The sequence below is a fragment of the Protopterus annectens genome, chromosome 5.part0, assembly GCF_019279795.1.
Source record: "Protopterus annectens isolate FY-2018-M chromosome 5.part0, PAN1.0, whole genome shotgun sequence".
Lineage (NCBI taxonomy): Eukaryota > Metazoa > Chordata > Ceratodontiformes > Protopteridae > Protopterus > Protopterus annectens.
The window spans coordinates 1,564,837,644-1,564,860,463 of NC_056735.1; the positions used below are offsets into that span (position 1 = coordinate 1,564,837,644).

The 22,820-nt window shown below is 44.2% G+C and overlaps 1 protein-coding gene across 2 annotated transcripts in view; it reads right to left on the reverse strand.

Moving 5' to 3' along the window:
• Positions 1 to 22,820, reverse strand: part of MRPL39 (mitochondrial ribosomal protein L39) — a 399,341-nt gene that overhangs the window by 79,771 nt on the left and 296,750 nt on the right. Inside the window, exon 10 of one of the 2 annotated variants that reach the window (XM_044071357.1) lies at positions 9,734 to 9,856. The exons of the other annotated variant lie outside the window; for it this stretch is intronic. Within the exon in view, the coding sequence (XP_043927292.1) occupies positions 9,773 to 9,856 (84 nt within the window). The 3' untranslated portion in view covers positions 9,734 to 9,772. Of the gene's footprint in view, positions 1 to 9,733; positions 9,857 to 22,820 lie in introns of those variants that run through there. 2 annotated transcript variants of the gene reach the window in all.

Sequence of the window (22,820 nt, forward strand, 5' to 3'; positions counted from 1 at the left end):
GAGAAGGTGTTAGTCATAATGCCTGTCCTAAGAGGGGATGGAGGGAGGGAAACCTGGACTGCAGCTGTATGAGCACTCGAACATCTACATTTATGGTAGGTACAAAACTGTACTATGTTCATCATACATACAGCTGCAGTTATAAGAGATGGGTAGAATCCCAAAGCTAAGTAAGGGTGGCAGGCACTAAATGGAACTAGGAGGAGCAAGGATGCCCTGCAAGACAGCTGTGGCAAATCCCGCTCTAGATTTAGAGTAAAGTGATAGTGTTTGGAGAAAGTGTGCACTGAACTCCAAGTGGCTGCTTCCAAAATGTCCTTGGTAGGAACCCCCCTAAGGAAAGCTGCAGCGGTAGCTGTGGCCCTTGTGGAGTGGGATCTGATGCTTGAAGGCACAGCTTTTCCATGAAATGAGTAACAAAAGCGTATGCAGTGGGCTATCCATTTTGAGATTGTCTGTTTGGAGATAGCCTTTCCTTGAGCACCTGTAGCATAGGACACAAAGAGTTGCTCGGATTTCCTGAATGGCTTTGTCCTGTCCAAATAATAACGAAGTTGTCTGTGAATGTCCAAGGAATGCAGTAGTCTTTCCCCTTTGTTTTGTGGGTTAGGGTACAAGGTAGGTAAGTGAATAGTCTGATTCAAGGCTACAGTGGATACTACCTTTGGCATAAAGGTAGGGTTGGTTCGTAAGGAAACTCTGTCCTGATGGAAAATGATGAAAGGTTGCACAGCCATGAGGGCCTGTAGTTCCGAAACCCTGCGTGCTGAGGTGATAGCCAGAAGGAAGGCTGTTTTCCATGACAAGTATTGTAGTTCTGTTGAAGCAGCTGGCTCAAATGGAGGAAGGGTCAGCTTTTCCAATATGAAGTTGAGGTCCCAAGCAGGGACTGGTGGTTTCCTTGAGGGGTTTTATATTCTTAGCCCCTCTGAGGAACTGTCTTAAGAGAGGATGAGAGAATAAAGGAGGATCTGTGTTGTATTGTGCAAAAATGGCTGAAGCATGGATTTTGATGGAGGAGAAGGAAAGTCCACTGTTTAACATGTCAGCTAGATACTGTAAAATTTGAGGTAAATTTATTACCCAAGGATTCTGCCCCTTTTTCTGATTCCAGGCACAAAACCGTTTCCATTTGGCGGAGTAGGCTTTTCTAGTAGAAGGTCTTCTGGCCTCCAAAATGACATCCTGCACCTCCTTGGAGAGGAGGGTCTGTTGGAAATTCAAGGGATTCTCCATGCAGCTAGATTTAGGGTTTTGAGCTGGCTGTGAAGGGTTTTGAAGTTGTGCTGGGACAACAGAAGAGGCACTAGAGGTAGGATCCATGGTGGGGAATGCATGAGGCTCAGTCTGGAGCAATGTGAATCATTTTCGGCCTCTCTGCTCTGGCTTTTAGTAGAACTTTGGGCAGCAGAGGGAGAGGCAGAAAGGCATAGACTGTCAATTTTGTCCAATTGAAAGAAAGTGCGTCCACTTTCCAGGCCTGTGGATGGTAGGTCCTTGAGCAAAATTTTTTCACTTGGTAATTTCTGTGGGTAGCAAAGAGATCTATGTCTGGCTGTCCCCATGCCTGAGTTATCATTGCGAAAACTTGAGGATGCAACTTCCATTCGTGTGGATCTGTCATATTTCTGCTTAGGCTGACTGCCAGTGTGTTTTCCTTTCCTGACAGGAATTGTGCCTGAAGTTGGATTTGCAATTCCAGAGCTGTGTTTCAAAGGGTCATGGCTAGTCTGCACAGAGGGTAAGAATGAGTTCCCCCGTTTATGTACCACATCACTGTGGTGTTGTCTGTCCTTATCAATAGCTGGCCTGGATGCAGTAGGTCTTTGAAGGCCATAATAGCATTTTGCACTGCTAGCATTTCCTTTTGGTTGATGTGTAGGTGCTTCTCTTTTTGGGACCATTTTCCCTGAATGCACTGATCTGTCATGTGTGCCCCCCAGGCGTAGTCCGAGGTGTCTGTTGTGATTATTTGAGTTGCTTGAGGTATGCAGAAAGGGAGACCTATGTTTCTTTGGCATGCTTGAGCCCACCACAGAAATTCCTTTTGAATACATGGAATGAGTGGTATAATTGTTTCCAAATTGTGGCTGTGTTGAGACCATATGTTTTTTAGGTACCATTGAAGTTTCCTCATATGCAGCTTTGCACATGGGATCAGCAGGATGCAAGATGCCATGAATCCCAGAGCCTGCAGGACTTTCCTTGCAGTCAGCCTGGTGAAGTTTGCTATTTTGCTGAAGTATTGAGATAGTTGCCCTTGTTTGTCTGGCGTGAGGTAGGCCATCTGGGTGTTTGTATTCAAGCTGGCACCCAGGAAAATTATTGTTTGAGAGGGTATTAGTTTTGATTTCTTTTTGTTGACTGTGTATCCCAGAAAGTTCAACAGTTTTATTACAAACGCCAGGTGTTTCAGAAGTATGTCCTTGCTGTCCGCTTGGATCAGGCAGTCGTCCAGATATGGGTATATTTGTATTCCTTGAAGTCTGCAGAAGGCAATTACTGATGCCAGGCATTTCGTAAACACTCTGGGCGCAGTAGATAAGCCAAAGGGCAATGCAGAGAATTGATAGTGGATTGAACCTGCAAGAAATCTGAGGTATCTTCTGCAATCTTGTCTTATAGGGACATGCAGGTATGCCTCCTTGAGGTCCAATGTTACCAGCCAAGACTCCTTGCCCAGCATGGGAAGAATCTGCTGTAGTGTGAGCATCTTGAATTTTGGTACCTGTAAATATGTGTTTAGGATGGATAGGTCTAAAATAGGTCTCCAATCTTTGTCTTTCCTTGGTACCAGGAATAGTCTGGAATAAAACCCTTGATCTTGTTCTTTTGCAGGTACCTCCTGAATAGCTTTCATGTCCATGAGAGCTGAAATTTGTTTTTGTGCCTCTGCCCTTTGATTTTGTGGCAGGTTTGGCATGCCTCTCATTTTTGGAAGGGTGTGAAAGTGGAATCTGTAGCCTCTGTCTATAATGTCTAGAATCCATTTGTCTCTTGTGACGATATGCCAATTTTTTGAGAATAATGCCAGTTTTCCACCTAAAGGTGCTGCCACTAAAGCTTTGCTTGGTAGGTAAAGGGGAAAGTCATTGTGTCTGCTTTCTGAATGACTGTGATCTATCTTCTCCACCTCTTGGGGTTGGTGCTTGCCATTGTCTGGCTCTGAATGATCCTTGAGATTGCCCTCTACCCCTCGGGCACCTGTATCTGCCTCTTTGAGGTCTGTCCGTGGCTGGAAAGGACCAATTTTTTGAAGGCCAGTTTCTGCTGAAACGTGGAGGTTGTATCTGCAGGAAATCTTTCACTGTTTGCATTGATCTCGCCTTTTCCTCCATTTTCTTTAGTACCTCCTCAGCTTTAACACCAAACAATACATCTTTTTGAAGAGGTGCATCTAGTAATTTAGCTTTGACATGATCTGGTAAGGCTTGCTCTTTGAGCCAAGCATGTCTACGTATGACAGACCCTGTAACAGCAGCTCTACATGAGGCCTCTAAAGCATCAAAACCACACTGCAAGGTATGTTTACCCACTTGCTCTGCACTATGCAGCAAATCCTGCAACTCTTTTAAATCTGGTTGTTCTGGTTGTGTCATTTTGCTTTTCAACTGAGATAACAAAAACTGTTGATACTTTAACATATGGAACTGACAGTTTAATGCCCTCATGGTTTAAGTGGCCGAGGTATACACCTTTTTCCCCCACCTTTCCAAAGCTCTGGAATCTCTCTCTGAAGGTAATGGGTTTTTAGCAGTACAGGCCTTAATTCCCTTTGGACCCTGTGAAATAGTTTCTGGGTCAGCAGTATTGCTTTTGTATAGGAATTGGTGTGAATCAGGAACCCGGTAATACCTGTCTGGTTTAACAGGAGCTGGAGCTAAAGAATCTGGGTTGAGGCTGGCTTCTGTGTACACATCATCTAATATATCTAAGACAGGAGGGATAGCCAGAGGCCTATGCTGGGGGAGCAAGAGAAAATCCCTGAGCCTTTTCTTGGAATCTGAGTAATCTTGGCCTTCCCAGTGAAAGTGTTCCCTCAATGCATGTAGGGTTTCTCCAAAAGAGTAGTCCTCAGGGGGGGGGGGGGGGAGACCGAGGGAATAGACTCCTCTGCATCAGAGTCTTCAAAAGGAGAATATGTATATTCCTGGTCCTCAGAATGTTCAGAGGTAATAGAGGCTTCATCTGAGGAAGGGTAGTCTTCCTCTAATCTGGGCCTTTTGTCCGAGGGGGGTTGAGAACCCCTGATAAGAGTAATCAAATCCTCAGTCATTTTAAGCATCTGTTTTTTAGGCATGGGGCCTTGAGAGGGGGTCTGAGGTCCTTGTTTTTTAGTTTTCATGGCTGCTTTAGATTTTGTAAAAGCTTTAATAGAGAAGGAGGAAGGCCTGAAGACACCTTGAGAAGTGGCAGGCCTGTCCAAACTCTGAGTTTCCCCTCCAAGAGTGGCGTCGGTATCTGTAGTTGGAATGGGGGCCGAGGAGCCTGCGACCTCGGGCACAGAAGACACCGGTAATGAAGTGTCATCGGTACTCAGGGGCTGCGTAGGCGCCTCGCTGAGAACCAGAGAACCGGTAGTCGGCCTTAGCGTGGTGTCAGTAGAAGTCGCGGACCTCGTATGTCGGTCCTTATCTTTGCATCTTTTACTCAAAACAGGAGTCGGAGTATCCGACGACATAATATAATTAAATTTTTTACCAAAAAGTGATGGGTGAACTCCGCCCGACACTTAATAGTGCGTTTGTTGAATCTAGCACAAAAACGGCAGGCCGAGGCATCGTGGGCTGGGCCTAAGCAAGGAATACAGAAAGAGTGGAAATCCTTATGCGGTATTTGCTTCCCACATGAAATGCAATTATTAACTTTGTCTGACATTGGTCTGAGGCAAGAAAAGTTTCCCCAACGGGGTACTTAGCTTTCAAGAAGACTTAGGCTGAAATATTTTCGTAAATCTCAGGAGCTGGCCAACCGGCACTTGCGAACTGCTTCTGCTGCTGGCACCGCGCGGCAAGAAAGACTGAAGAAAATGGTGCCGGCTGCCTCTTTTATACCCCTGCCGCACTGACGTCAGGGAAGAAGCGACGACAACCGATGCCGGACCTAGACTTTGGAATTCGGCCGACCGAGGACCCGCCTGACGGCAGGATAACCCATCTGTTATGACTGCAGCTGTATGCACGATGAACATCTACTAAAGGGGCGTTGAATACCGCACAACGTGGCTGGGCTAACATATGCCTTCGGGCAGATAGCTCAGTACCAACCTATGAACTTATGAGACGTCTTCTGGGGGTGACCGTGGGGACCCTTCTCCCTCATCATAATCGGTGTCTTCAGTGATGGATTCCTCAGGGGAATTGAGATGCTTCCTCTTGCAAAGTTTCTTCCAGGGTGGCTCCCAAGTGGGATTTTCTGAGGAGGACTCCGGAGAAAGGGTTCCCCTCAAGGGAAGGCCTTGCGGCTCCAGTGCCCGAGATCCCAGAGTAAGAGGTTGGGAGAGCTGCAATGCTGGGGGGGGGGGGGGGTTCTGCTTCCAATGCTAATGGTTCCAACTGTGAGCCTGTAGAAGTGAAGACCCTCTCCATCACCTGGAAAGTAGGCCCACCCAAAGAGGGATGGGAGCCTGGAACCAAGAAGGACAATCTCGGAACCGGGGTCACACCCCACCTCGACGAGCCCACCTCCAGGTGAGGAGCACCGAGAGGACCGGTAGCTACCGGAGCCAGGACTGTAGACAGCGCTACAGAAAAAAAATCGGTGCCGAACTAGGCGTTAAGGTGCCGACAGCCCAATCACTGCTCCAAGGGTGCACCAGTTCCAAAGGAGTCGTGGCACTTATCGGGGCTGACAGAGAAGCCTCCGCTGTCAGAGACGATACAGGGTGCACCAGGAAGGACATCGGTACCGAAATCTCCGAAACCTGGGAGGGGGTCAGAGAAGGATAAACAGGTGAATATTCCAGGAAAGCTTCCTTTCCAAGAGGGAGGGAACATCTAGTCAGGGTCAGTAAGCCTCTAGCTGCCAAAAGCTGGTCCACAACCCTCAGTATAACTTGTTCAGAGAAACACCTGGTGGACGCTGCCGATGGAGATTCTAGATGTTCAATAAATGGGCTGAATTGCTTCCCCAAAAAGGGTGATAAGATGGGAAATACCTTGTTCTGGCAAGGTGCTCAATCTCTGGAACCGCAGGTGTCATCATAGGTGGGGCCGTGTAAGTCAACGGTACCATGGCCAGGGATGGTACCGATGTTGGTACAAGAGTACAAGCCCATATCAAGGTCAGCACTGAGGGAGAGGACAGGGACCCTGGTGCCGAAGCTGTCTGCGCCGACTGTGCGGAAGAACTCTGGGATTGACTCGGTACCAAAGAGGACGGAGATGTCGGGACAGAGTGACTCCGTTTTTCCTTATGTTTTTTAACATTCATGTGTTTAGGAAGTGGTGAGACCTCCGTCCCAGAGAGAGCCTCCAGAAAGGGGGTTTTAAACATACCCTTCAAGATTAGTTTGTTCTTGCGTTCAGCTAACGTATGGTTACTGAAACCAGAGCAAACATCACAAGACATGTTAATGTGGTCAACGCCCAAACAATAAACATACCGGGCGTGACCATCTGAGTTGGGCATCTTACGCTCACACTTATCACACTGCTTGAAACCTAGTTTCACTATCAGACATAATGAAAAAGAAACCACACAAATGCTATAGTCCTAAATACAACTATAAACAACCAAAAAACAACAGCTATAAGTAGCAGAAGAGTTTTTTTTTAAAAGAGATAGAAGGAAGGAGTATTAACAATGGTACTAAGAAATATCAAAAGATGGTAAGGGAAAGTGCCTACCAGAGGTAGGGGAGAGGGAAAGTACCAACGATGGTATGAAAAGAACTACCGAAGGTAGAGGATAGGATTTAGTACAGAGTTTAAAGAGATAACCTTACGGAAAACTAACTAAAGACAGGTAATTATATATGATAAACCACAAAAACACTACACTTAGCTTGAGGGAAAGGCTTGGCATGTCTGACGAAGAACGTGGCAAACGAGATCTGAAGAGACTATGAGAGGGGCATTGTAGGCAAGACTTAGCTGAGAGTTTTTGGTGGGCGCAAGTTTGGTGCCGGCCTTGTCAGTTCCGAGGACATAACAGAAGTCTTATCATTAAGGAATGAATGAAGATTTACATCAGATCAAATGTTAAATAAATAAATAAATAAAATAAAGATAAATAAAATTGCTTATGTCTTTGATGACCATTTCCATGACAATTTATTCCATCGATTTGCATATTAGACTAGTCAGAATAAAGGGTCTGTAGTTTCTGGGGTCAGTTGATGGCCCAGCCTTGTGAAGTGGGATAAATGTTGCAGTCCTCCATTATCATGGTACAAAGCCTGTTTTGAGACTATAGTTGAAAAGTGACTAAAGTGGTTTGTATACTGGCTAAATCCTTTTCCACCCCCATAGCACCTTTTCAGGCAACTTCAGCCTTCTAAAGCTTCCAACAAAGCAAAACAGAATCTGAATAATATTAAGGTATTGTTTAACACTAGAAGTCTTTGACAAAAAACTCCACTCCTTAAAAGCAATTCTTTACCTTGTAAAACATTGATATATGCATTATCATAGGGGACAAAAGAAAGCACTCCATAAGTACAGGTCTTCAATAACTAGCACAAGTTCAAGCCCAATATATTAGACAAAGGCACTAAAAGGTGGTGGTATCTCCATATTCTCAAAAAAAAAAAAAAAAAAAAATTCGACCTCCAGACTCCGACAAAATAAGCTGGAATTCCTTCACATCCAACTTACCTATTAAAAGGGTACAATCTCATTTATTTATTTACCATTTACACTGCAGTATGTGGTACATGTAGGACAGCAAGAGGTTCATATGTACACTCGGCAACATATGCCCTTAGTGCTATTTTTAATACCAACTTCATGAAATTTGAATTTATCTCATTAATGTCCTGGATGTCTAACTTTTACTTTAGCCTTCAGTGAAGTCACTGGAGGGCTTGGGTGTGAAAACATCCATAGGCATTAATGGATGTACTACAATGCATATGCACAGCCATGTCCATTAAAGTCTATAGACATACTCGCACAGAAACCTTCCGGAGACATCAGAGGAGATACAAGGAAAATTTTGTGAGCATTTCTTAATAAAAAGCATATAAAGCTTTTTACTATGAACCATTCCACCTAAAACAGGCCAGATTGTGGGGAAAAGTGCATCACAGCACTTAAATTAAAATGCCATGGTACATACAGGAAATTGGCCTCTACATTTCAACAAAAAACTCAACATATCATAGCTAACTACAGGACCCCTCTTCTATGTCCCCCTCAGCCAATGCCACCTACCTAACAAATATGATGTATTAAGCCAAACACAGTTTTCAAATATCCCCTTCATAAGCTGGGATACTTGTACATCAGAAACATGAATGCCCAGAAATTTCTGGACTTTATCAATACAAACTCTTTGGACTAGACAGTCCACATCCAAACCAGGGGTAACTATTTAGGACTGAAGCCTTAAGAAACTTCTAATGCCTCAGTAGTCAAAGATTAACCAAAGGCTAATCTACTAAAACTGAGTGATGCCCTCCTGAATTTAAAGCCTCTTCCATCTTGACAACTCCACTTCTTATGCCAAATTCTATGGTTATATAAATAGCTACATAGATGCATCTGTCCCCCTCAAAAATATAGTACCAAATAAAAAAAAATAACCCCCTAGTATGCTGAAACCATAATATAAACAGACCTATAATAAAAAAAAAATCATTTAAAGCAAAAATAAATTTAACTCTCAAGATGCCAAAAGGGCTCTTGTAAACTAAACAAGGATGTCTGAATCCAGATAAAATCATCCAAAGACAGATATGAGGTAAAAATAGCAACTGAAGTGAAGGATAACCACAAAGCTTTCTTTAATGATGTTAGAAACTTCAGAAACAACGCGCAGAGTTAACAGTAAATACCACATACCCAGACACTGCAGGGCATTTCCAATCTCTTATCAGACAAATTTAGCTGAAATTTCACCCTCCTTTCCCCTAAAATGCTTTTAGATCATATACCCACATCTATACCCCCTCACGCTATCTTAAAGCCAAGAACACAACTTCTACAGGGCCAGACAACATACCAGGCTGCCCAATGGTCAGTTGGAACTGTCAAGCCCCCCCACAGAGGCTATTTAATATCAACCTCAAAATAGGCTACAACCCAAATAGAGGACAACAACAATCATTATCTTGCACAAATGTTGGGCTATGATGGAACTGGGTAAATACAGACCCAGAAGCCTGGCTAGCCTAATCTGCAAGTCTTATGGAAAAAAATCATTATGGAATTAACACACAAGGATATAGGTAGCCTACAGATTTTTGACCCAAGCCAGTTCAGATTCATCAAGGGCAGATCCTGTCTATTTGACATGGTCACCGTCTTCGAAAAAGTTACTGTAGCAACAGATAAAGGTACACCAGTACACACAATACATCTAGACCACTGAAAGGCATTTGACAGCATCCTACATGCAGATATCATAGATAAACTCTTCAAACTAAATGCAACCCCCTATGTAACTCATTAGGTAGTAAACTGGCTCATAAACAAAACTCAGGAAATAACAGTAAGGTGGATCGACTTCCTCCAAAAGACCTGTCACTAGTGGCATACCTCAGGGTTCAGTTCTTGCACCATTCCTCTTGGCATTTACTTCTCAGAGGTCAAAGTTAATGTTAAGAAGTTTATGGCTGAACATGTTTGCTGATGACTGCAAACCTGGTGCAATCATACAGTCTCCAGAAGACACTTTTGCCATCCAGGAAGGCCTGTCCAAAACAAAAAGCTGGTGTTAAAACAATAGACTAAAACTAAATGCCAAGAAATTTATATCTGCATCCTTCAGCAATCATGAATCCCATTGTAACTATTACACTGACAATACACCCAAGAAAACTAATCCCATACTTAAGGATCTGACTATAAATAAATAAATAAATAAATAAACTGTCCTTTGATCATCATGCATCCACTATTGTAAGAAAGTTCTTTTTCAATGCACAGGCTACATCTAAAGGTATGGCATCCAGGTCCAGGGATGTAATCCTTCCACTGTACTCATCGCTCATTAAGCCAATCATTGCATATAATGCCCTTTTTAGTATATACTTGTCCAAACACTTATAGGTTCATAGGTAGGTACTAGGCTATTGGCCCTAGGGCCTATACAAGCCTAGCCAAAAATGTACCCTGGCTTTCGCCACCCAAGAAAATTATTTTCCTGTGCCCCTGTCAAGCAGAACCACAGAAGTGATCCCCGGGGTGAATTTCCTATCACCCATCAAATCATCAAGATCTTTCTTGAAGAGTGCTAATGAGGAGCTCTGTCTGACATAGATAGGTAGTCTGTTACAGAGTATGGGAAGTCTCTGGGACAGGAATCTATCCCTCCAGCATGTTCTGTTTATTGTGGTGACAATGTTTAGGTCCCTAGAGCGTGTAGCTTGGTGGGATTGGGATTTCTTTAAGTGGAGCATGTCCAACAGCTCTGGGTTTGACATAGCTTTGCATGTTAGGCAGAGATCGCCTCTGAGCAGGCAATATGCGACGGAGTAAAGCTGGAGTTTTTTGAGACTGTTTGCGTAAGGCATCTGTTTGAGGCCAGTAATCCTCTTTGTGAGGTATTTTTGTGGCCTTTCCAGTTGTTGTAGATGTCTTGTGAGGTACATACCAAAAGGGGCGTTGTACTCTATAATGGGTCTAATGGGTGATGAGTAGAGGGGAACAATGACCTCTTTTTTTCTGGATGTGAAACCTTTTTTGATGAGGTGTGCCACGTAGAAGGATTTCCTGACCACTTTGGCGATGTGATTATCAAAGGAGAGACTACTGTCCACCTGTGTCTCAAGGTCTCTTATCACACTTTCGGTGTTAAGCAGACTACCGCCTATGTGGTAGTTCATGGGCACAGAATTTTTACCAAAGGGGATGACAATGCACTTTTTGGCATTGAGCTTGAGACCATGTCTTTGACAACAGGCATCTGTCTCAGTGAGGCCCTTTTGTAGGATGTCCACATCATTAGGAGTTTCAATTATGGCTCCTAGTTTGCAGTCATCTGCAAATTTAGTTAGCCAAAGACCTTCTGTGTTAGCCTGTACTTCAGAGAAGTAGATACCAAACAGGAGAGGACCCAGGACTGAACCCTGTGGTACTCCACTTGTCACTGGTCTGAAGTCTGATTTGGAGTCTGCTACTTTCACAGTGTGGGTTCTTTCAGTAAGCCAGTTGGCAACCCATCTTGTGACATAGGGATTTATACCTAGTTTAGTGAGTTTATCTATAATTCCAGAGTGGGGGATGGTGTTGAACGCCTTTGCGAGATCTAGATAGGCTGTGTGAACCACCTTACCCTCATCTATGGCTTTGGTGACTACTTCAAAGAAGTCTATCAGGTTTAGGAGACATGATCTGCCTTTTACAAACCCAAACTGTGTGTGGTCCAGGGTTTGGAGATCTCCAATGTCTTTGTTTATGAGTTCCATGATGATACGTTCCATGGCCTTGCAGACGAGGCTTGTCAGGCTAATGGGGCGGTAGTTCCCGGGGTCTGTTGTGGCCCCCCCCCCTTTGTGGAGTGGGATAACTGTCACGGTGCGCCATTCAATGGGCACAAAGCTTGAGGTGAGGCTATGATTGAACATGGTACTTAGGTGGGGTGCCAGTTCATTCTGTAGTTCATGTAGAACTCAGCCTGGGATGTTGTCAGGTCCCATGGATGCTGTGTTCTTGGCTTTGGAGAGTGAAGTTTTTACCTGTGCAGCCGTGATTGCAGGAACTATGTATTCTTCCGGTATAAAGATGGGCCCTCTAGGGGGTGAGAGGGGGTAAAGTTAGCACTGAACCTATCTGCCAGGATGTTGGCAATATCAGTTGGTTCTGTATATTTAGTGTTATTGTGCTGTAACTCAGAGCAGATCTGAGTGTTGCCATTGAGATTTTTGACATAGCTATAGAATGCTTTTTGGTTGTCTTTAGAATCAGTGGCAATTTTGTTTTCATAACTAGCTTTGGAGGATTTTATGAGGGATCTCAGCTTCTTACTGAGGCTGACCAGGGAGTTCCTCCAATCGTGGGATTTTACTCTTTTATGCAACAGTTTCTTTCTTCTGTTGTAGAGTTTGTTTATGGCAGAAGACCACCAGACTGGCTTCTTTTTTTTTGGAGGATAGCATCTTGGTTCTGTTAGGGATAGCACGATCCATGCACTCGTGTAAGTGCTTATAAAGTGCATTTGTGTAGGATTCAGCAGTCGTACCTCTATTGTCCATCTGCATGGGTGTCATGAAGTTTGCCACTTCTGTCTTACGAAGCGTGAAGTTGGCTTTGGAGAAATTTTTTACGGTTGTTTTCCTAGTGGGGGGTGGGAGCGGGATGTGGATGTCTAGGGTTATTAGCTTGTGGTCGATCTGACCAACGAGGAGCTGACCTCTGGTGTGGAACACCGGTCACCCATGTTGGTGATGACCAGGTCTAGGATATTGCTGCCTCTGGCGGGGGTGTGGATAAGTTGATCCAAAGCGTTGGAATTGATGATTTCCAGAAAACGTTGAGCATAAGAGTTGGTACATGAGTAGTTTTCCCAGTTAATGGTAGGGTAGTTGAAATCACCCATTATTAGAGTGTTGGGTTGTACCTTAACATTTTCCAGTGTATCAAGAAAAGAAGAGTGGGAATCCTGGGGCATGGTGGGGGGTCTGTAGCAAGCTACAATCTGGATTGCGGTTTTGCCCAGAGTTAGTTGAACTTGGATAATCCCGGATGCATTATGCTGAGCAACTAGCTTGGAGGTGTGCATATCCTTAATGAATATGGACACGCCTCCACCTTTAGTGTTTTGGTTCGGGTTTGGTGGTTGAAAGGTGTGGTATGAATTATAGCCTGGTAATGCAGGGGTGCTCTCTGGAGCTTTGAACCAGGTCTCTGTCACTGCACAGATGTCAATGTTCTCCATTTTAAGGAGTGCCTCGAGTGAGTGCATTTTGAGGTTTAGACTTCTAGCATTGAGTAGCATCACCCTCAGATTTTGCTTGCTTATACCTGTTATGGTGGTGAATTATCACAACTAGAATGACCACAACATTTCTTAAATAAGAAAATCAAGGGCCTAAATCAAGAAAACTATGCAAAACACCTCAAAGCTTTGTTCCTCTTCTTAGTATCATACAGACTGCTGAGAGGTTACCTCAGCCTCTTATACGGAATTTCAGAAGGCCCTATCCTGCTAGACCTATTATACATTCACAAGTCCAGTAGTGGCATAAATACCCATACAAAGGATCTCAAATCTCATCTGCAACACAGATAAAACATGATGGTGGGATAGGTATGTATCACGGAGAATTCCTTTTCTGTGAAACAGTCTTCCACTCCAAATAAAGGAAAGTACTTCTCTTACCCTAGCCAAACATAATTTGGATGGGTAACTCAAATTCACCCCTAGTTTAGCAACCTTGTTCTGCATGGATAGGGACATGTAAATCTTCCAACACATCTTTGTTCTGCTTATCTATGGGTTATTTGTACACAAAATATAAGGGCTAAAAACTACCATGGGAAAGAAGGCTAGGCTTCTTAACATCCTCAAAGATCAACAGCCTAGTATGGCCCTATGAACCTACCATCCTCTGAGTATGGAGAATGATGTATGATATAAACCACACAAGCACCATAAAAGAGAGGCTAAAGCATGACCAAACCCATTCAATCAGGATGCCAAGATACAGCAGTACCAACTCCTTAACAACACAGCACAGCCAAAACAAGAATAGTGTCAAAACATCACCAAGGAACTGAAAAATACAACTAGGACAAGTAAAGCAACCCATGAACTTAGGCTAGTTTCTGAAACTAACAATAACTGCAAGTCTTTCTTTAGCTATTCTGGGAAACAAAGGAACAACACCCAATAATGCTCAGAACTAAGCCTAAATGTGACCACCCACTGTGACACAACAGACATATCCAATACAATAGCAAAAATATTTAGTATAAACTACACTTATAAAACATCTATCCAAACTGCACATATCCCAGAATTCCTTACTCCCCCAATTATTGCCAAGGGATGTGTTCTAAAAGTGCTCTCAAGAACCAGAAATCCTCCCTCCATGAGCTCTGAGAACATACTTGGATGTTTAATGCACAGCACTAAAAAAGTCTGTGCCGATTTTCCCCTCAAATCATTTAATCTAAAAGTACAGTTGTGTACACTTACCATAAATGTAGATGTTCGAGTGTCTTCACTGTTGCAGTCATGACTGTAGGGTTCTCCCCTGCCGGCAGGCAGTCCTCGGTTGGCCAGAATCCCAAAGTCTGGGTCCGGCGTCGGCTGTTCAGCCATGCTCCCTGACGTCAGAGCACCAGGAGTACAAAGCTGACAACCAACGCCATGTTCTCCAGTTTTTCTTGCCCCAGATGTCAGAAGTTCCAAAATGAGTAAGGTCCCATACCCTTTGCAAATACACCTCAGAAGAAGGGTGAAAAAAGGAACCACACAAAAGAAAAAATAAGAGGGGACAGGAGGGAGGGAAACCCAGACTGCAACAGTGAAGACACTCGAACATCTACATTTATGGTAAGTGTACACAACTGTACTATGTTCATCGTGTTTCACTGTTACAGTCATGACTGTAGGGTAGAATCCCAAAGCAAAATGAAAGGGAGGTGGTCATAAAGTAGAGGGGGTGGCTATAAGACCCTGCAAGACTGCAGAAGCAAAGCCTGCCCTAGACTTAGAGTAGAGAGGCAGATTGTAGGGCTTGGAAAAAGTATGCACTGAACTCCAAGTTGCAGTTTCCAAAATGTCTTTGGTAGGAACTCCCCTGAGGAAGGCAGCAGAAGTGGCAGCAGCTCTGGTAGAGTGAGTCCTTATACTCCCTGGGATTTGCTTTCCATGGTGTGAATAGCAAAATCTGAATCCATGAGCAATCCATTTAGAAATGGTCTGTTTTGAAATGGCTTTACCTTGGGAACTTGAAGCATAAGAAACAAACAATTGCTCTGATTTCCTGATGTCCTTGGTTCTGTCCAGGTAAAAACGTAGTTGTCTGTGTAAGTCCAAGGAATGTAAGATCCTTTCCCCTTTATTTTGAGGAGTGGGGAAAAAGGTTGGCAAGTGAATAGTTAGATTTAAAGCCACTTTGGAAACCACCTTAGGCATGAAAGTAGGATTAGTCCTTAAAGACACCCCGTCTTGATGAAAAATAATATAAGATTCTACAGCCATAAGAGCTTGCAGCTCTGAAACTCTCCTGGCAGAGGTCAAAGCTAACAGGATGGCTGTCTTCCAAGATAAAAACTTGATGTCAGATGTGGCAGCAGGCTCAAAAGGAGGTAAGGTGAGCTTTTCCAAAACATAGTTGAGATCCCAAGCAGGAATGGGAGGAGATCTAGGGGGCCTTAAGTTCTTAGCTCCTCTGAGAAACTGTCTCATGAGCTGGTGGGAAAAGATTGGAGGGTCTGTATTATAATGAGCAGAAACAGCAGAGGCATGAATCTTTATGGAAGAGAAAGAGAGACCCTTATGTAAGAGGTCTGTCAAGTAAAGTAAAATCTGAGGAATGTTAGGAATAAGAGGATCAGAATCCTGAGCCTGCATCCAGGAACAAAATCTTTTCCATTTTTCTGCATAAGATTTCCTAGTGCTAGGACGTCTGGCTTCTAAAATGACATCCAAAACCTGCTTGGGTAAGAGAGAATGATTCAAAGACCCTGGATTAACCAGGCCGCCAGGCTGAGAGTTTTGACATGGGAGTGTAGAACCTGACCCTGGTGTTGGGACAGAAGGTTCGGAGTCTGTGGTAAAATCCAAGGGGACTCCAGACAAAGGTTTTTCAGTGTTGGGTACCAAAACTGTTGAGGCCAATTTGGGGCCAGCAAGATTATCATCTTGGGCTTGTCCTGTTTGATCTTTAATAATACTCGTGGAAGAAGAGGAAGAGGCAGAAAGGCATATCCCGAGAGGTTTCTCCAACTGAATGATAGTGCATCCACTTTCCAAGCTTGTTCGTGGAAAGTTCTGGTGCAAAACATCTGTAGTTGATGATTGAGGTGGAATGCAAAGAGGTCTATGTGAGGATATCCCCAGACTGCAGTAATCATCTTGAACATTTCGGTGTCCAGCATCCATTCGTGTGGGTCCGAAAGGTTTCTGCTCAGACTGTCTGCCAGGAAGTTTTGCTTCCCTGGTAGAAACTGTGCTTGAAGGCCCAGATTGCAAGCTAGAGCTGTGTTCCAAAGATCCATGGCTAGTCTGCAAAGGGGATAGGAATGAGATCCCCCTTGCTTGTTTATGTACCACATAACTGTGGTGTTGTCTGTTCATATCAGTAGTTGTCCTGGTTGTAGAATATTCCTGAAGGCCAATAGAGCTTTCTGTACAGCTAACATTTCCTTTAAATTGATATGCAGGCGCTTCTGATCCTTTGTCCAAAGGCCCTGCAGACAGTTGCACTGAAAATGGGCTCCCCATGCATAATCTGAGGCGTCCGTGGTCAGTATCTGAGTGGCAGGAGGCAGACAGAAGGGTTTGCCTTTGTTTAGAGTACATGACTTGGACCACCAAAGGAATTCCTTTTGAAGACAAGGCAAGACGGAGATCAGTATGTCTAAACTGTGGCAATGCTGAGACCATATACTTTTTAGGTACCACTGTATTTTCCTCATATGTAGTCTTGCATATGGTATGAGAAGGATGCCGGAGGCCATGTAACCCAAAGCCTGCAGGAATCTCCTTGCAGATAGCGGAGTTAAAGTTGCCAAGGTTTTGAAAGTTGAGGTCAGCTGTAATTGTTTTTTGTATGTCAGAAATGCCATCTGGGTTGTTGTGTTTAGAGAAGCGCCCAGAAATATTATCTGTTGTGAGGGTGTCAAATTTGACTTTATGTTTACAGTGAATCCCAGGAACTTGAGAAGATTCTGAACAAACTCTAGATGCTGTAGTAAGACATCCTTGCTGTCTGCCTGAATAAGACAGTCGTCCAGATAAGGGTAAATTTGAATTCCCTTGAGTCTGCAATAAGCTACTACTGGAGCCAGGCATTTGGTAAAGACCCTGGGCGCAGTAGACAATCCAAATGGCAGCACAGAGAACTGATAGCGCCTCGATCCGGCCTTGAACCTGAGGTATTTTCTGCGTTCCTGCCTGATGGGAATGTGTAAATATGCCTCCTTTAAATCCAAAGCCACCATCCATGCATTTTTGGTCAGCATTGGAAGTAGCTGCTGTAGAGTAAGCATCTTGAATTTTGGTATCTCTAGAAAAGTGTTCAAGACTGACAGATCCAGAATGGGTTTCCATGAATTTTGCTTCCTGGGGACTAGAAAGAGCCTTGAGTAAAAACCTTGTCCCATTTCTGAAAGTGGAACTAGTTCTATGGCTTTCATAGCCAAGAGAGCTTCCACTTGGTTTAAGGCCTCTGACCATTGATGTTTTGGAAGATCTGGCCATCCGCTTGGCCTTGGTAGGGTATGAAAATGGAATTTGTAACCTCTTGAAACTACATCCAGAACCCACTTGTCTTGGGTTATACAAGTCCAATTTAGGTGAAAAAGAGAACGTTTTCCTCCGAGAGGGGGTTCCAGGCAAGAAGTTCCTGCAGCCCAACAGTGGGAGTCATTGAGTCTGTTTCCTATGAGTTTGCGACCTGTCCTCTCCTCCCCTAGGGGTGGAAGCAGTCCACTGTCTTGGTCTATAAGAGGCTTGCGTTTGAGGCCTTCCTCGGGAGCATCTGTATCTACCCCTCTGAGGCCTGTCTGAATTGGGAAAGGACCAATTTTTGTAGGCCAGTTCCTACTAAATTTGGGTGGCTGTACTTGTAAGAAATCTTTAACTGTTTGCATGGATTTTGCCTTGTCCTCCATCTTTTTAATCACCTCTTCAGCTTTAGATCCAAACAAAACATTATGCTGAACAGGAGCATCCAATAATTTAGCTTTTACTTGATCTGGCAAATTTTGTTCCTTTAACCAAGCATGCCTTCTAATTACTGTGCCAGAGGCAGCAGCCCTACAAGAAGCCTCTAAGGCATCAAATCCACAGTGTAAATCATGCTTTCCAACTTGTTCAGTGGCATGCATTAAGTCATGTAACTCCTTATCATCTGCACAGGCGGAAATGGAAGTAAGCTTCTGTTTTAGAACAGACAGGAGAAATTGCTGGTATTTCAGCATATGAAACTGACAGTTTAAAGCCCTAATATATAAAGTAGCAGAAGTGTACACTTTTTTGCCCCATCTTTCTAAAGATCTGGAATCATTCTCAGTGGGAATGGGGTTTTTAGCAGAAGCGGCCTTTACGCCCTTAGGACCCTGAGAAATGGTTTCAGGGTCAGCAATAGGGTTCTTGTATAAAAACTGGTGGGAATCAGGAACCCTATAGTATCTGTCTGGCTTAACAGGAGCTGGAGGAAAAGAATCAGGAGTTAAGTTAGCCTCCGAAAAAGCATCATCCACAATATCTAAAATAGGAGGAATAGCCAGGGGTCTATGCTGGGGAAGAAGAAGAAAATCCCTTAGTCTTTTCTTAGATTCTAAATACTCCTGTCCTTCCCAGTGGAAATGTTCCCACATTTCATGCAAAGTTTCCCCAAAAGAGAAATCCTCAGGGGGAGAAGCTGAAGGAATGGATTCCTCAGCATCAGAATCCTCATAAGGAGGGAAAGAATATTCCTGGTCAGAAGAAGAAACTGAAGAAACAGAAGCCTGATCAGAGGAGTCATAATAAACTTCCTGCCTTGGCCTTTTATCTGGAGGGGGATGTGAACCCCTAATCATAGTAAGTAAGTCCTCCTCCATCTTAAGTAGCTGTTTCTGAGACTTGGGAGCTGGATCAGAAGAGGCCTGGGCTGCAGTCTTTGATTTGGAAGGAGTCTTTGCCTTTGTCTTTGGCTTTGCCTTTATTAGAAGCTGAGTAGGCCTGAAAACCCCTTCGGAAGCCGGTACCTGCACAGCGGCTCTGGACCCATCCGAAGGAGCATTGTCCGAAGGTCCTGCAACAGAAATATTCAAAGGCCTAGTTGGCTCCTCGTGGGAGTCCGTTTCGGCTATAGGTTCCAAAACGGCCGACGACAGGGGCTGCAAAAGCGCCTCACTGACGATGGCCGAACCTGAAGCTGGCTCTGTTTGTGTGATATCGTCTGATTTGGACCTCGGAGGCCTGTCTTTGTCATTGAGTCGTTTGTGAACTCCGGTAGCCGGAACCATATCCGACGACATTTAGTAATTAAAACGCCTACCGAAGTAATGAAATGCAAAATCGTACCTTCGTTTAATAGTACGTTGATTGAATCTAGCACAAAACCGACAACTAGCTACGTCGTGGTCAGGGCCTAAGCAAGGAATACTGTAAGAATGAAAATCCTTATGAGGTATTTGCTTCCCACATGAAACGCAATTATTAACTTTTTCTGACATCGGACTGGAGCAAGAAAAAAGTTTCCCCAACGGGGTACTTAGCTTTGAGTAGGAGAAGAAAATCTTCGGACTGAAGTTTGTTTAGAAAAAAATTGTCAGGAGTCAGCCGACCGGCACTTGCGAACTGCTATCACCACATGGCAAGAAAGACTGGAGAACATGGCGTCGGTTGTCAGCTTTGTACTCCTGGCACTCTGACGTCAGGGAGCATGGCTGAACAGCCGACGCTGGACCCAGACTTTGGGATTCTGGCCGACCGAGGACTGCCTGCCGGCAGGGGAGGACCCTACAGTCATGACTGCAACAGTGAAACACGATGAACATCTTAGCCACAGGATTTGCTTCTGAATTATGGAGCACCGCAGTAGGCATGCCACAGGGCAGCCCTACCAGAAGTGCCAGTCAGTAATTACTGCTCCAGCAGCCTTACAAACATGATCTGCAGTTATGGAGTGTATCCCAACTGATCTCATCAATCAAGCTACCAAAACTCTCAATAAGCTAGAGACTCAACATTTTGACTTTGTCACAAAGAAATCCTGCCCATTAAATCTAGTTAACTTCTTTGACAGAATCACACAGACTATGGATACTTATCAGGCAACCCAGCCAAAGTGTATGACACCAATTTTCAGCAGCAGTAGAAAGTCAGGCTACTGATTCACCTAAAAGGCTACACAATTTGATTTACAGTTGTACTTTTATGTTTTGTGAACAATGAGTATAGCTGCAGGAAAGCAGCCTGTAATACTGTTTCTAACACTTAGTATTTGAGTTATTTTCTACCAGGAGTAATAAGATGGCAAAACAGACAACGGGTTCAGACAGAAGGCGGCCACAAGTAGATTACTGATGAAAAGAGAACAGATCTAAATTTCTGCCGAAGTGGAACACATGTGAACACAGGTTTTGTGGGAAACGGTTAATAAAAAGGACCTTACTTCTTTGATTTTTAACTTGGTAAACAACAGAGATTCTGCATAGAAACTGATGCAGTGGAGTGTACTGACCAGTAGGGAATAATGTACTTAGTCAAAGGGTCTCTATACATCAGTGAATGAAACCCCAGTCAACCTCTGTTGGTATCTTTGTAAATGCTATTCGTAGCTTGGAAGACTGCAGTATTTATATCACATCTTGGTCTGAAGCCATGAGAGTGGAAAAAGAGACAGTTACATTGTTCAGTAATTTACAGCATTTATTTAAAAACCTTAGAAACAAGTTTTTCACATATTTTAACTAGTGTGGAAGGGCTGACAAGTGGCCTGAAATGTACTGGTTGAGAGGAAAGTATTTTTTTTTTCTGAGAAGGATTATTACCTTCAGATTTCCTTTCTACTCAGATGATACTAGCATGGAGGGAAATGCTGCAAGAAAATGGACACGTTATACGAAAAGAACATTTCCTTAGCAGGAGTGAAGTTCATAGGTTCATACTAGGCTATCTGCCCTAGGGCATTTATAAGCCTAGCCAGAGTGTGTGTGTGGCTTTCACCACCCCTTAGGATGAGAATACTATACCCATTAGTTTGCTGTGCCTCTGTCCAGCAGTGACACAGAGATGATTCCCGGGGTAAACCTACGATCTCCCATCCACTCGTCAAGATTTCTCTTGAACAGAGTCAGTGAGGGGCTCTGCCTCACATGGACTGGGATTCTGTTCCATAGTGTAGGGAGTCTCTGGGTGATGAATCTGTCCCTCCAGCACGTCCTATTTATATCCGTGTTGAGGTTTAAGTCTCTTGCTCTCGTGGCTCTGGTGGATTTGGATTTTTTGAGGTGGAGCATGTCCATTAATTCCGGGTTGGACATGGCCTTGTATGTCAGGCACAGATCACCTCTGAGCAGACGGTATGCGACTGAATAGAGCTGGAGTTTCTTCAGTCGGGCAGCGTATGACATATGTTTGAGCCCCTTTATCCTTTTGGTGAGGAACTTTTGGGGTCTTTCCAACTGCTGCAGGTGTCGGGTAAGGTACATTCCGAATGGGGCGTTGTACTCAATCATTGGTCTGATAAGTGAAGAGTAGGGTACAATGACTCCTGATCTGGATGTGAATCCCTTCATGATCAGGTGGGCAATGTAGAAGGTCTTCCTAACCACTTTGGCAATGTGAGTGTCAAAAGAGAGGTTACTGTCAACTTGGGTCCCCAGGTCCCTGATAACGTCTTCCGTGTTTAATGGATTACCACCTATGTGGTAATTAGGGGTTACCTTGTTTTTCCCAAAGGGTACGACTATACATTTTTTGGCATTTAGCTTAAGGCCATGGCTCTGGCACCAGTTATCCATTTCTATGAGACCTCTCTGGAGGATGTCTGTGTCTGATGGAGTGTCAATTATGGTGCCCAGTTTGCAGTCATCTGCAAATTTTGTCAGCCACAATCCCCTTATGTTTGCCTGCACTTCAGAAAAATAAATGCCGAACAAGAGGGGCCCAGGACTGAGCCCTGTGGGACACCGCCGTGACCGGCTTAGAGTCTGACATGGCACCAGCAACTCTAACCCTGTGGGTTCTGTCCTTGAGCCAGTTTGCAACCCATCTTGTGACATATGGGTTTACATCTAAGCTGGTGAGCTTTTCTATGATGCCCGAGTGGGGTATTGTGTCAACGCTTTTGCTAGGTCAAGGTAGGCTGTGTGAACTGCCTTACCCTCATCAATGGCCTTAGTGACTGTTTCAAAAGTCGACCAAGTTCAAGAGGCAGGATCTGCCCTTGACAATGCCAAATTGGGTAGGATCCAGTGTCTGTAGGTCCCCAATGTCTTTATTTATGAGTTCCATTATGATCCTCTCCATAGCTTTGCAGACAAGGCTCGTCAAGCTTATGGGGTAATTTCCAGGGTCCATAGAAGCACCGCCTTTGTGGAGTGGGACCACAGTTGCCGCCATTCTTTGGCACGTATCCTGTAGTAAGGCTAAGATTAAACAGCAGCCTTATGTGTGGGTTTAGTTCCTCATTGAGTTCATGTAGCACATAGCCGGGGACACCGTCCGGTCCCATTGATGCTGTGTTTTTTGCTTTAGAGAGAGCAACTCTCACCTGGGCATCTGAGATGTTTGGGAGGCTAGACTCTGGTGGGATAGATATTTCTCCTTTTGGGGGGGGGGGGGGATTTGCACTGAACCTGTCTGCCAGTATGTTGGCAATGTCTGTGGGTTCAGTGATTTTTGTATAATTTTGGACTAATTCTGAGCATATCTGGGAGTTTCCACCCAGGTTTCTAACATAGCTAAAGAAGGCCTTATGATTGTCTTTTGTGTCATTAGCGATTTTTCTCTCAAAGTTGGCCTTGGATGATTTTATGAGGGATCGT